The 15,462-nt window shown below is 33.0% G+C and overlaps 2 protein-coding genes across 9 annotated transcripts in view; one reads left to right on the top strand and one right to left on the bottom strand.

The window, feature by feature from the left end:
- Positions 1–11,229, top strand: part of LOC111054515 (uncharacterized protein DDB_G0284459-like) — a 316,682-nt gene extending 305,453 nt beyond the window's left edge. For 7 of the 8 annotated variants that reach the window (XM_039432095.1, XM_039432094.1, XM_039432092.1 and 4 more), the window contains 4 exons: positions 911–1,290; positions 4,216–4,358; positions 5,472–5,636; positions 8,590–11,229. In XM_039432095.1, the coding sequence (XP_039288029.1) occupies positions 911–1,290; positions 4,216–4,358; positions 5,472–5,636; positions 8,590–8,612 (711 nt within the window). In that variant the 3' untranslated portion in view covers positions 8,613–11,229. The remainder of the gene's footprint in view (positions 1–910; positions 1,291–4,215; positions 4,359–5,471; positions 5,637–8,589) is intronic. The other variant, XM_039432093.1, reaches the window with a different exon arrangement.
- LOC111057529 (calcium uptake protein 3, mitochondrial) overlaps positions 10,420–15,462 on the bottom strand; it is an 89,110-nt gene continuing 84,067 nt past the window's right edge. Inside the window, exon 11 of the mRNA XM_022344962.2 lies at positions 10,420–12,424. Coding sequence (XP_022200654.1) covers positions 12,353–12,424 — 72 coding nt within the window. The 3' untranslated portion in view covers positions 10,420–12,352. The remainder of the gene's footprint in view (positions 12,425–15,462) is intronic.

Here is a 15,462-nt window from a genome sequence, read left to right as displayed (position 1 = left end):
TTTTAAAACATTGGATGTTTGTATGGTCAATTATTCTCTTTATCTCTAATGATCTATGAGTAGATAAAAAGGTAATCTAATAATATCTAATGCAGATGTTCTGAATAGTTCCCTCATGAATTACATAGAAAAAATCGAATATATAGACATTGCTAGTTTGTTAATTTCCTGAATATCCTAGAAAAATGTCCATATACGGTAAAAAAAGAGCTAGTTTTTAGAATGATTGTATATCATGTTGGATGCTTCTCAGATCTGCCAAATTTCAAACTGTCCTGCATATAAAATAAGATTAACATAAACTAAAAGGGTCCGTTCAATTATGTTTTAAAGGAAAGGTTTGGGAGATTAGGTTTTGGCTTTTAAATGACAATATACTAATATTATTCTAAATGTTCTGATAATTTCAGATAATAAACTCAAGTAACGAAAAGTTGAAATACTCGCACATTTTAAATACCAGACACTATGAAATCACTTCACTTATATGGGCTACTTTTGTTCAAATTAATAAAAACAATATAAAAACGTGTACCCTTCATTAAAAACTTTACAATATTTTAACGACTAGTTTCGACCATAGGTAATTTTCAAGTTAAAATTTCAGACACTATGAATAACACCCTATCATATTTGTATGCTAGTGTTTTCTTGTTTTGTACTTGAGACATTCAATATAACATGTATTTGTTTAATTTTTGTTACTTCACGATGCATTTCGACGACAAGACATTTGTGAGAAATGTCTGCGGGAGATGAGAAATCTTGATGCTAGATTGTACAATCATGTGAACGATGTTGGTAATAGAATGTATTTTTTCTGACCAAATCAATTTATTTCTAATACTTACATAAATATGTGTGACAACTGCTGCATATAGGTATTAATTGGTTGATTGTTGTTTTGTAGGAAGCCGAACACAGGCGAATAACGGAGCTGCAACAACGGCAGGCGGCCGTTCCACCGAAGCGACCCGTGCCGCCTCATCCGAGCGCCTACCCGGTCGCCTCCCCTCGCAACTCCACCTCTACCACCTCCTCAGTGTGGCAACAACCTCCTCCTCCTCCTCAGTCCTCCTCCGGCGGCCAGCACTGGGCCAGCACCGCGCAGCCTGCTCCTCAGCCTCCCCAGTGGGTAGCATCCTCTCCTCCCCAGCGCAACGACAAACCCCTGCCCGACGAGATCATTCAGACCCTCACCCAGCGAGTGCAGAACCGTATTAACAATAACCACCTGTCTGCTGCTGCCTCTATTAACAATGGTCTTGCCGCTAATAACAATCGAAGGAGGTATGTGTGTGATGTGGCTTTGTTCTATTAATATGTTTTTGGAAAATTAATTGTTGAGAGACGTCATTTGACTGTAGGTTTACAGGTTCGGCAGAAGTGGACTACGATACAATTAGATCCTTTGGGTCAAAAAATAGAGTTTAAAATGTTATGCTTTCCAATTTAACCTTCCGGTAGTCGCGCCCTACTCAATCACACGAGCAGTCGCGTGTTGTACTTTTTACAACATCCAATTTTTCAAGTTGTATGTACTCTGTTTACTGTCAAAACATATTAATTAATTGTATAATTACTTTTTCCATCTTCTTGGATTATTTTACGCCTATGAACATTTGGATGATTACCATTTCATAGCCCAATAAGGTACACCAAGCAAAGCCATCAATTCTGTGTTATTGGTTCGTTTACAGTCTCCGTATACAGTCTTTCCCCATCTTATGCACAGTGCGACTTAAGCACTGTCGCGACTAAATGGCACCTAAAGACTGAACCATTGCACGGTTGATACTGCAACTCAGTGGAGTGATGGGGAGAAAGTTTTGGAATGCATAGGTGACTCATTCACTGACACCACCCCATCCAATAGTTTTGTGCAGCAAAAAACTGACACTGTTGTACTTTTTACAACAGCGCGACTGCCGGAAGGTTAAGGAGCCTGTTGGTTCATCCCTAGTGTAATTAATTATTGTCAATAAATGAATGATATAATTTTATCCATTTCGATCAAAGCTGGGATCTCTTTTTAGCCACTTATTGACCGAACGTAGTGAGGTCTATGTTTTAACTCGGATTTTCTTTTGTCTGTATGTATGTAACGCATTTACGGCCAAACGCGTCGATAGAATTGTATGAGATTTGGAAAGAATATTCTTTTTTTAACTGTTTGTCGATGTATACACAAGGTTTTTTGAAAATTTGCATTTCAAGGATAATATGAAAGGTAAAGGAATTTCCTCCTTACTCTGATATTACCACGGATTTAGATGAAAACGGTAGGGGTGACGAAATGTGTGCGCAGTGGCCAGCCAGCAAGATTGCGTCATTGCCACCAACCGAGGCTTTTAACACCTATCGGAAATGTATGAAACTTATTTCTGTTAGAAACAGTTGATTGGATATAAAATTACGTCAACTACACCGGAAATTTAGCACAAACATGCGCGTGACACCTACAGTCTTCTTCTATATACCGTGGATATTACTATATATAAGTATCGTCTACACTGAAGATAGGATTAATCAGATATAGAACTATTCATAATCAATCAGCTGACAAGTGGATTATTCAATGCATGCATTATACAGATGTCTGGAGAGGCCGGTAAACAGGTGACACCAAATGCTTGTGGATGAAAAAACAGTGTGAGACCTAATGTTCACAGAACTACTAGTATAGGGTTTTTGTTGATAATAAGGGATTCAATTCAAATTAATTAATTTTATTTCCAGAAAGGGTAAATTTTACAATACTTTCTCCTGAAAATTTCTGCTCTAATATGGTAATATGGAACAAGTCCGTATTCAGAGGATTGAGGATTATTTATCTATAAGGTCGGGAGATTTGAAAGAGTGAACTATCAAGTAAATCTATTTCATACTTATATAGAGTAAAATTATTGGTTTTCAGTTGTTGATAGTTGACATTGAGTGATCATTCAATGATTCAATGATCTAATTTATTTCCATTTACTATAATGGTTCATGTTGAGAGAGTTTGTGAAAGTGTTACGTTAGTATTCATCATCTTGGGTTGTGTGGCTGAGAGGACCTATAGTCCTAACTCCGCCCTTGATAGAGGCAAATAAATCAATCAATCTAGGTAAAATAGATTAATTTAATTTGATTAGGTGACGACAAGAAATTAAGTTTGATCTTTCAATATGAGATTGAAATCAAGTTGATTTTTATAATTTTGGTAGACTGATATATTTGATGAAAGTGGATTTCAATCACATCAATGAGCCTCTCACCTTGGGCAAGTTTTTCTCCACTCTGCTATTCAGCTGTTGGATCAATGAGAGAAATAATATTACAATCTACTGTACAACTCTAATATGTCTCTCCTTTTCATCGTAAGTTGATGAAACATTTACTATGACACAGTGATACAAGAGGATTTATAAAATTCAAATCCTGCGTGTGTTCGATTGTGAAGAAAGTGTTTGGTTTGGTTTTGAAAAATTTTTGCAGTTGTTCATTAATTTTAGGAATGGTCTATATTGCATGCTTGTGTGCTGCTGATCAAAAGAAATCGAATTTCAATGGATTGAAACATGCATCATGCTGCAACTGGTTTTCTTTTTATATATTATTTGTGATTTTGTTCAGTACCCGTAGTAATGTTATTGCTGATTTAAAATAGCCTTCCACTAACACTAAGAACATTTTTCTCTAATATTCATTGAAATGTACTTTATCATTCATTCTCTGCAACAATGAACAGTATATAGCTTATCTTTGCAAAGATAAATACTATACTCTTATTTTATAAAACCTTCATTAAACATTCACATTTTAGCCAATCGTAATTTTGAAGAGAGTAACATTTTTCTTAGTTATGACAAAATACTTCTACGGATGAGTAGAATAAATTTTAAATGACTAATGACACTGCAATTGTCTCAAAAATGGCTTATTGTCAAGTGAATCATCTCCAAAGTTGTACTGTCTACGAAACAACTTATATTAAACTACATAATATATCATTTAAATACGAATACTAAATTCTTGATTGTAACAATTCTGTGTAAAAACATTGCACAATAGTGATGAAAAAACGTCAGCTAATTTAGATACCTTCTATGAAATAATTATACTGGAACTGGATATTTATCAATTCAACTCGAGAAACTGTGAGCTTTTTATTTCTCCTAGTAAACGGTTTCGTTCGTCTCCTAATTAATGGTTTGTTTTGTTGTTAATTAGGCATGAGATGAATAGTGCTCAACTGGTGGTGGACCCCCAGCAGAGGGTGATGCAGCTGAAGACAGAGCCACAGCAGCTGCAGCAGGAGAAGATGTTGAGTGTCAGTGGGAAGAAAAAGTGCTCCCACTGTGGAGATGAACTTGGTAAGTAATCATTTTTTCCACTTTTAGTAACTTTCTTTGCATCCTACTGAATAATATGCCACCTACTAGTAATAATAACATCCAAGAAGCTGCTTCGATGCCTCACAAAACTTTCTTCTCATAATTATCGATATTCCTCATATTACTCATAAATAGAACTAAAGACTTCTGCTACTGCAAATAATTAATCATCTATACTATAATAAAGGGAAAAACTGGCTCATAGCCTACTCGTACGGGATATGAAATTCACGAATGACGCATCATCACGTTTGAACTACTGAACTGATTAACTTGAAATTTTCCACAAAGATTCTTCATTCGCCGAAGATGGTTAGGCTTATTTTCAATTCTTCAAGATATCATTACGTCAAGTTTTCAGTTTGTCAAGTTTTTAATTGGACCCTTGCGGAGCATGGGTCACCTGCTAGTAGATTTATTCAATCATTCAGAATTATACAACTTTTGGTAAAGTACCACAGGCTTACGCCCAAAACGGTTCCAATTCTAATTTATACAACAGTTCAGATGTAGCTAGAGGTTATGTGTCACTTCAAAATTCTTCAATTACACACTCAATTTACAATCCATAGTATTTGATAAATATTCAATAAATTTCAAATAAATCTTCCATCAATTAATAGAAACACTGAATCTGGTCACCACTTGAATAAAATTATATTCAATATAGAAATCTGCTAAAAATGGCATATTTTTCAACTCCAAGGACTTCGATCACTTCAAGTAAATTATTAGTTGATTTTGATGTTGCTTTCCATGAGGAAACACTGTATAATAACTTTGTTATAGTTCAGACACTGTGTTACTTGTAAATATTTGAAAAACACTTACTTCTCTTGGAGTATTGAGGAATGCATTTCACTCCTGAAGAGGAGCTTCATTAGCCTTCAGCCTGAGGCTGATGAAGCTCCTCTTCAGGAGTAAAATGCACAAGTGTTTTTCAAAATAATATTTACAAGCAACACAGTGTCTGAACTACAACAGAGTTACATTATTAGATTGCTGCGTTTATTCCAAGTCATAATGAATTATTGTTGATAATGAATGAATGAATTGCTTTAATAATGAATTGTTATCTGATTGATTGGACAGGTAGAGGCGCGGCGATGATAATCGAGACGCTGAGGCTGTTCTACCACATAGACTGCTTCAAGTGCTGCGTGTGCTGCGTGCAGCTGGGAGATGGCCTCATGGGCACCGATGTGCGCGTGCGCAACAACAAGCTACACTGTCACAACTGCTACTCCAGCGATGATGGTCAGTAATACAGTCTAGCCTACATATCCACATAAATATAATATATTCCATTCATTCAACACAGCATACTATTAGTACTACTATATTATTAGCAAACTATTATATACTATTAGCACTAATATAATTATATTATTATATACATTTCTATATCATTAGTACTGAAGTTCGTGCGAACCTTCGTTTACAGCACGGGGCCTTATGGCCAATGTTATCTCTTACGAGAATAGGACCACACTGTGTCCGTTTTTATGATTGATGAAACTATCGAAAAGATCTATGCTCTCTCCTTTGCTCTTTCTCTTACACAATTAGCTCATAGGTTTTTTGGCGTCTCTGAAATCTGGCAGCATTGTACTCCATAACAGCAATGTTATAATCTAAGGACTATAGGCAGGCCTCCTGTGGGTTGGGTGAGCTTTGAGTCGAACATTGTACTCAAGAATGTGTTTAAAACCAGAATTCACCCACAGTATCCCTGCTTGTCGTAGGAGGCGACTAAAAGGGAACCCAAGGCAACTCCAGAAATTGCCTTGCCTTCAAACCCACGGGATCTGCCTCATCAGGGCAGTTTCAGAGGGGCAAAAAGAAAAACCCAAGAGAACAGAGATGGGTAAAACTCCTGGCACAAATGTAGGTCAAGAGGCTGAGTTGAGGGTGACCAGGTGCCCTAGAGGCAATTTGGCGATCCCTCCTTCAGTGGAAGGACCTACAAAAAAGTCAGGAGTGGAACTCACGTAGGTCACGAGTTTGTGGGTGGAGAGGCCAAAACTCACCACTGCTTAGAGAAGGGCGGCCATTCAGGCAAAACTTCTTGGGAGAGGTGAGGCTTTTGACCCTGCAGAGTTTCGGAGGGGCAAAAATAAAAACTAAAGAGACCAGAGATGGGTGTAACTCCAGGCACAAATGTGGGTCAAGAGGCTGAGTCAAGGGTGGCCAGGCACCGGGTGCCCTAGAGGCAGTTTGGCGTCCCCTCTCAGCGGAAGGACCTACAAAAAGGCCAGGAGTGGAACTCATGTAGGTCACGAGGACTAATCAGTCTGAATAGACTGCCAAGCATATCACACTGGATTGCGACAAGCAACCAGATGATAAATATGATGTTAGCATAGGGAAAAACTCCTGGTTCTTGTAAAGGACACAGTTATTGGATTGCCTAACTAACATACTTCTTGGTAACACAATAAGCTTCGGTTGACGTGTGGGGTTCTTCGAACCTTTGTATCCTTGAATCCGTCCCTTCAAAAACAATAAACAATGAAAAATAAACAAGGACTATAGACTACAGTCTGTGCGAACCTTCGTTTGCAGCACGGGACTTTATGGCCAATGTTACCTCTTACGAGAATAGGAGCACACTGTTGTCTTTTTTATGATGATTCTATCTAAATGACCTATGCTCTCTTCTTTGCTCTTCCCCTCACATAATTAGCTCACAGGCTTTCTGACTTCTGTAAAATCTGGCAGAACTGTACTCCATAACTGCAATGTTGCAATCTAAGTTTTGCACAGGTTATAGTATTCATTAGTAGCCTGAAAAATGTGAATGAGTTTAGTGTGGTTTTCCATTATTTTTTCATTGAAAATTATCGTTGGTAATAAATCCTATGTAAATTTACTTCGAAAAAAGCTGTGAGACAAACTTGATTTTATTCTGATGTTTGTACAAACATCGATTCCACCGTGTAGGAAGTGAAGACGTTCTTACACTTTGATACACTATGATAAAGAATAGTAACAATACTCAATTATGTATCTAGGGGTGCATGTTGAAAAATACTGATTGTAAGATACTAAGTTCCTACACTATGAAAATGAATATTATCAAAACTCAATAATAAATTATGTATTTATGATAAACTACGATATACTATGATAGATTATATTATCAAAACTCAATGCTAATGCCTAATGAAAAATACTGATTGTAAGAACAGTGTGGCTCTGCTACATACGAGTGATATATAGCACTCTTTAGGAAGGACTCTGTATTCCTACATTTCGATTCAAGCGGTCGGCTACATACCATGTGTCCAGATGCGAAAAGAAGTATTATTTTGTTATGGTTGAAGTATTGGCGTTTGAGGAGCTATTTAATAGAAACAAGGAATACGAATATAGTGAAGTATCGTATTTCAAGAAGAAAATTGGGTGGTTCATTTTGGTGCTAGAATAATCAAATCTTATTCGGGGGCTATAGCTCTACTTGTATTTTTCTACAAGTTCCAAAATCCAAAAGCGCCACTGTGTTTCGAATTTCATGGACATTTCGATGTCCAGAAATCAGTAGGCTACTAGAGAATAGAAAGTGGGGTAATCGGTTGGTCTTTAAAGAATTATTCATTTTCAAATATTATACAAAGGATTTGTTTAATATGAAAATTGCTGTGTAGGTGACGAAATATTGAAGTATCTGAATGCCTTGAAAGAATGGAGTAGGAAGAGATCTCACAAGGAAAAATACTTGATCAGCATAATATTCTTGAGATGGTTATCAAATTTGACCTTTCATTAAAAAAGAATATTCAACAGAAACAAAGTATTTTCAACAAATCAGACCGAATTCTTCAAGATGTTTAAAAAATCACTTTCAAACTATTTTTCTTGAAATGTTTCTATCCCTGAAAAGGTGAGATTCCACTAAATATTGCAATTTCCTAAAGCGGATTATTTTTTAAATATTGTTGCTTTCGGGATTTATCTGTGTGTATTCCTAAAATTTTGTATTGTGAAACTGCATAAATGTGGGAGTAGCCGTAATAGTAGTAGTAGTTGGCTCATTCTTGACAAATTTCGTATTGGGTATATTTGTGGATTTTGGAAAAACTGAATTAGGCCTATATTTGATTCGAATTCTAATTGAATTATCATTCACATAAATGCACAAAAAATGAAAAGTGTACATTTTTATCAGATAAAATGACTGTTGAAAATGTACAATTCATTTCTGTTTCAGGAGTGAAATTCAGTTGCGTTTGAGGAATCACTCTTCAGATTTACATCACTTCATATTGAACGATGGGCTTGGGCCATATAATTATCATGCTTTACTTTATCTTTAGATTACAGTTTTTCTAACATTTGTTATTAATTGAATGTTATAGTTGGTGTATATAAATTACTTTTGAAGTAATTTTACATGCTTTTGTAAAGTAGTTTATCTCGTTTATTTACTAGAACTTAGTATTGAACAAAATTTATGAACAATAATTTTATGTAAATAAGAAGTATTGATTTTTGCATAGCAATATAATATATACCTCAATATTATATGTGTATTAAATGTTGGAAATATTGACAATAATATTAGATGGATGTAGTAGTTTTGAAAACATTGATAAATGTTTCATTGACAGCATATATTACAAAGTGTTGTTACTTGGATGAGGGTCTACGTTAAACGGTTATTAAAAACTAGTATGAATATTTCGTCATTGCAAATAGTTCTGAAAATACTAGATTTTTCTAGTATTATTATATTATAGTGAGCTATTATCTCTGTAATTATTTCTCAATGTAATTTTGCTTGAAAAGCAACCTCTGAACGTTCTTGGTTTACAAGTAATATTGAAGTAGTTGTAAGTCTATGGTTATAACTTTCTGGTTAGCTGGTTATATCGTCATTGAAATGTACAAACCTCTTGATGCCATTCATATAACCTTTGTTGAGTTGGTATTCGTTTGAAGATATTTCGTCGTTGAAACTATTGTCTCATTAGATGTCTATAAAACATACATATATGGTTTGAACTGTACATATTGTAAATTGGAATGTAAATCTATTTATATTGAGCTTGGTAGGCTTTACAGCACATTTTATGTATGCTCATATTTAACTGATATATTCGGTTTATACATTATGTGCTTATTACATGAATATGTTTGACTAGGTTTGTTTAATACCAAGTAACAAATTAGAGGAATATTTTAAGACTATTATAATCTTGTAAAATACTCATAGTATATGATTATACCCTTTCAGTGTAGTGTACAAACATCCCGTTCTTATAATCATTCAATTCCAAAGCTCATCCACTAATATTCATATAAATTTTCATCCAATCGAATAAATAATGTATTGAGTAACATTATTCTCGATATATAAGTTCAATTATTCTAACTCTACTTACACATCACCAATTTGGAAGTAAATTGAAAACGTATATTATATTTATTATTGTTATAAAATGTGTTTTCTTTAGAAATTATGAAAAATGCATGATTACGGTCGTTATTATTAGATTAGAAAATGTATTAGCACATACTGTAACAATGCTCATAAAAAATGAGATGAATGTGTACTCAATATATATTACAGTAGGTACTCGTGTATTATAGTCATTTAATATTTTTTGTTGTTGAAATGTACTTTTGTATGAATATCTCAAGTGTAAAAATATACGCATTATTTACAAAATGTATGACTTGAATTTTTATTAGTTTATTATTATCATCATCTCAGGCAGGTAACATTTATACACTTCTTAGTTAATTTGATAGTTGAGAAGATTCATTAATATACTCTTCATCATTCATTTTAATTGTAACTCTCAATTATTGTTGCTCTTTCTCAAATTATTGTGACTGAAAAAATAAATTAATAGCAGGTTCATATATGATAATAGGATAAAATACAAAACATTTTAGAATTTCGAATAAATTTATTTTAATAGCTTGAATAATACGTATTTTGTATGATAAAATTTAAAAATACAGAGTAAATAAATAATGTAAATTATTCAGTCCAATTTTACGGACATTATTCTTAAGATTAATATTGAATAGACTATAATAATACGTATATTAAAATCAAATGATTCAGATAAAATAATCAGTCCAGTATTGCAGATTTCAATGACTAGATACAGTAATATTGATTATTTTTCGAATTGGCATGAAACTTATAAAATCTAATCAGACTATAGTTTTGTAAATGTTTTTGTGCTGATCTATTTGAAATTTTTCTTTAAGCATACTATTAAAATGTTGTGCTATTTCTCTGAACTCATGATTCATGAGGAAACATCATTATATCTTGAATAAAGGGATTTAAATTGAAGCAAGAGTGTAGATCACTCTGCAAAAGCGTTTTAAATATTGGATCATCGTTATTTAACCTTATGTGAATTTAGTGTTGATTATTACAGACGAATAATTGATAAATTCTAATAGTAACTACAAAAGTTCTATAAGTTATTTTGAAACGCAGTACTTTGAATAATGAATTTCAAAAATATGCGTAAATCAAGGGTTTTATATGTCAATTCAGTAATTATTTGTTCAAATTATTGTGCTTGAAAATGGATTCGTATGGCACTTTCAATCCTATAAACTATATAACAAATATAATTATCAACAAAATAATTAATTTCAAAGCAACAACTTATACAAGATAGATAGGTCTAATTATAACTTGTTCGAATATATGATCGATTAGTTTAAAATTCTTCTAAGCAAGATACTAGGCAATAGTACTCCAATATGACTTAAATACTTCAAATAATTGTGACTTATAATCTTAGTTTACAATCGTATAGTCTTGCAAATAATTTAGCATTGAATATGTTTAAAGGGAGAGGAGCTTAGCTAATAAAAAAAAATTGAGTTGTAATAATGTACAGGTTTTAACTGTCATGCTGATTGAGATTTGCTTTTGATAGAAAAGAAGCTAATCTATTGATTTTCATATTTTTCTTTCCAAACTTCTTATTCGCATCAAATACGTTGAAAGCCCCTTTAAAATAAAAATTTATGACATACATCTAATAAACAAGCATATAATAATATCTGCATTTGATAGGTATTAGTTTCTATGATATTCTAGAGGTCAAACCAAATAAATTGAGAAAATGTTAAAATTTTTGTGATTATTCAAGTAACTATTTCAATAACACTGTTCTAATGAATTTTAAATATTTATGGGATCTCAATTTTATAAATATTCCAAATGTGCAAAAACCAATAATTGTTCTTTTTCTATGAATAAGATATGGCCTAACAAGATTAATCTGTTTAAAAATTTCAGATAAGAGAAAGAGTATCTAGTTTTTTATGTATCACATTGCATCAAGTGAGATGTACATTAGATTTGTATCAATCTGATTTTTTGATTTCTGAGAATTAGATTAGCAAGTAAACATACAGTTAATAACATAAATTGAATAAAAAAAAAACATAAATCCTAATATCGTAATATCTTCCATGCGAACTAATAACAATGATTAATACATCAATTAATTATTTAAATACAACCTAACAATAAATTCGAAAACATCTATAATATTTGAAGTGTTAATAATTCAGAATAATGTTCTAGAATATGGGTATACTGGTCGTTGAAATACATTTAATCCTAAAACAACTCTGGACATATCCGAAAATAACAATGATATACTTAACAAATTACAACAACATGCATAACAATAACAATAATAACTTAATCTCTCAAACAGTAACAAACGTTTAAATTGAACAAATTGGTCGAATTAAATAATGATAATTGTAATTAATACTTGTGGGAGGGGATCGTTAAGGAACAATAAAAACATGGAGGTATACTGAGGAACTAGATGTTGCAGATAATTAAAATTGATACAATGGCAAATGAACACAATAATTGCAAAAAGAACACAATAAATCAGCTATTGCAGCTTAAAATGCGTGTTAGTAGAGTAGATAAGGGGAGAAAAATTGGTTGAGGTGTGGGATTTTCTTGATTTTTATCCTGGAGATTTGATTTCTTGCTTGACGCACTGTCTGAATGCTTCCCAGCCCTCGTTCTTAGTGTTCAGCTGAAACAAAAAATAGTAGAAATTTGCTTCAATTTATTTTTATGAATACAGTATACATATTTGTTGCTTGATTTGTTCGGTTCCTGGTTTGGTTTTGTGCATTTTTTATCACTAAAGCCCAACTTTCCAATGCATCTCTGCTGAGTAGAAATAGAATACCATTAACACTAATGGGAGTATTCACATATTTTGAGTGTACTAATGTGTGAACACTCCCATAAAAGCTAGTGGTCCATTATGGTCCTATTTCAGTCCAGCATAGGCTCAAAGAATTAATGGTTTAAGGAATTATTGGGAATCAAAGCTTTATCCTCCTTATTTCCATGATTCCATAAACATCAAGAACATGAAGGTGATTGACATAGTATGATTTTCTATGTAGTATAAATTAGTCTTATCTATGGTAGTGCATAGTGAAGTTGGTATGGTAGAAATCCAAAGTGAATAAAAAGACTTGATTTTGCCGCAATCAGACATCCAGAATATGTGTCTCAATAACAATACTGACATGGTCATAACCAATAGTAAATGATCATGAGATTTCCAAGACTATTTTCATTCTATGATTAGTATTGAGAAACCATTGAAAACATGCGAGGTGACCTTGAGAGGTTGTGAATGAAAGTCCTACATAATTTCGCTCCTGGGTTTTGGAAGATTTTGTGTTATAAATAGTCACAGATAAGTACAAATTTTGTGTTTATTTCATTATTAATTGTTTCTTGATCACGTTTTATCATTTTGTTTTAGATTTTAATTCTTAATTCTATTTAATAAGCCAAACACCGTTTAGAGGTTAGTTTGAGGTTAGGTTTTCGAGATTTAAAAATAAACATAGATAGTTTACTTGACTAAAATTATAACCAAATTAAAATCCTATCATTTATAAATCAATTATTATTATTGCAAGTAATATAATTTCTTAGATAGGAAGATGAGCTCAAGTAGAACACCGAAGGTTAATAATAGAAATGTAAACATAGCGGGAGTACTTACGCGTTCCCAAAACCAAAATTCAAAAACGCCAAAACCAAAAACCCCAGTTCTTCAAACTACTTTAGCCGAAAAAGTTGCTCAACTACAAAGTAGCCACACTAATTTAAAAAACCAATTAGAAGTAACTCTAAAAACGTCTGAGGAAGAAAGGTTAGGGATGGTAGAAGAAATTAAATCTTTGGAACTGATTATAAAATTACAAGATGAAGACCATAAAAAAGAAATACTAAATCTAAAAATCAATGTAGTCTAATGTCGGAGGAAATAAAGAAACTAAAATCTAAATTTGATAATACTAAATGTATGATAGAACCTCCGTCCAAATGCAAAAAAATAGAATCTAACCTAAATGATGGGAAATGCTCTGAAAATGGTCGAAATAAAACGTACAGTGAGGTTTTGAAGACAGCAACCAAAAATATAGCTGAGGGAAATAAAGATAGGAAAGGGAGAGTTCTGCTACTGACGTCCAGTCATGGACGTGATTGCAGTGATCTCCTTGATAAAAGATTAAAAAATAAATTTGATGTCCAATGTTTTTTCAAGCCAAGTGAATCAATTAATGCAGTTGTAGAGTCAGCTAGGGAACAAACTAAAGACTTTGATGAAAATGACTATCTAATTGTACTGGGTGGCTCAAATAATATAAATGAACCTAACTTGAATCATCTTCCTCAAGTAACAGAAAAAATCAAGGAAATTGTGCCACTCAGCAAAAAAACAAACTTAATAATAAGTACTATTCCTAATAGGTTTGATAGGCCAGAATTAAATGAAGCAATCAATTCGACAAACAAATCAATCCATAATACAATCAACAGCCTAAAAAATAAGATTTCTAAACAACTGGGGATTTGTTTTCTAAATGAAAGGCTGAAAAGACATAACTTCACTAATCATGGGTTGCATCTAAATCGATCTGGCAAAGTAATCTTTTGTAATAGATTGGCAGAGCTGATTGAAAGCCGTTTGCAATCCTCTGGTTTAAAAACAGTCAAAAAACAAATAACGATTTTTTAGTAAATTGGCTCAAAACAGGGAAAGGGCATCAGGAATAGCTACAAATGCTAGAGATAGAGTAGCACAAGATGGTAAGGTTTTTAGTATTTATCATCAAAATATTCAGTATCTTCGCAACAAAATTGACAGATTAGAAGTATTTCTTAAACAGGAGGATCCTGACATTGTTATTTTCACAGAGCATGGCTTAAAAATAAAGGAAATAAATCAAGTTAGGATTCCAGGCTATTCACTGAGATCAGAATTTTGTAGAATAGCTCATAGAAGTGGTGGTGTATGTATATTCACTAGCAATGCTAAACATACCCAAACTTATGAACTGGATTTTGTTAAGAGATTTTCTGTTGAGATGGATTTAGAGGTGACAGGACTAAGGTTAAAAATTGATGATCGATTCGAGGTAGCAGTGTTAGGTATCTATAGGTCACCAAATGGAGACTGGCAAAAATTTTGTGAGCTGCTCCATAGACTTTTGGAAATTACAACCGCTCGTTTCACAAATGTTATAGTAGTAGGAGATTTCAATACTGATTTTGCCAGGCAGGATAAAATGACAGAGGATATTAGAGGATATTATTAATATGAATAATTTAGAAATTAAGGTCCACGAATATACAAGAGTAACTCGAACTTCACAGACAATTATTGATAATATCCTCACAAATATAGAAGGTTGTAATGTCAGGTTAGGTAGCTCAGATCTATCAGATCATAACTATCAAATTTTAGATGTTAAGTTGCAGGGCCAGAATCCAAGCAGAAAAAAAACTTTTGTGAAAGAAATTCAGCAATATGAGCTAGGAAATATAACCTAAATTACAAATATAAGCAATTCATTGATACTCTAAGATTTCACATTAGTGTATGCTGTCCGATAAAAAAAGTCAAAGTAAAAAGTAAATTAAACAAAGTAGATGAATGGATAACTGAAGATATTCTTACTCAAAGAAATATTGTTAGGGAAGCTTATGAGGAATTTAAATTAGTGAGGGATGTTCCGAGTGAGGTCAAATACAAATGTC

Source organism: Nilaparvata lugens, chromosome 7 (assembly GCF_014356525.2).
Source record: "Nilaparvata lugens isolate BPH chromosome 7, ASM1435652v1, whole genome shotgun sequence".
Lineage (NCBI taxonomy): Eukaryota > Metazoa > Arthropoda > Insecta > Hemiptera > Delphacidae > Nilaparvata > Nilaparvata lugens.
Note: the sequence above shows the minus strand (reverse complement) of the source record. Positions and strands in the feature narration are given on the sequence as shown.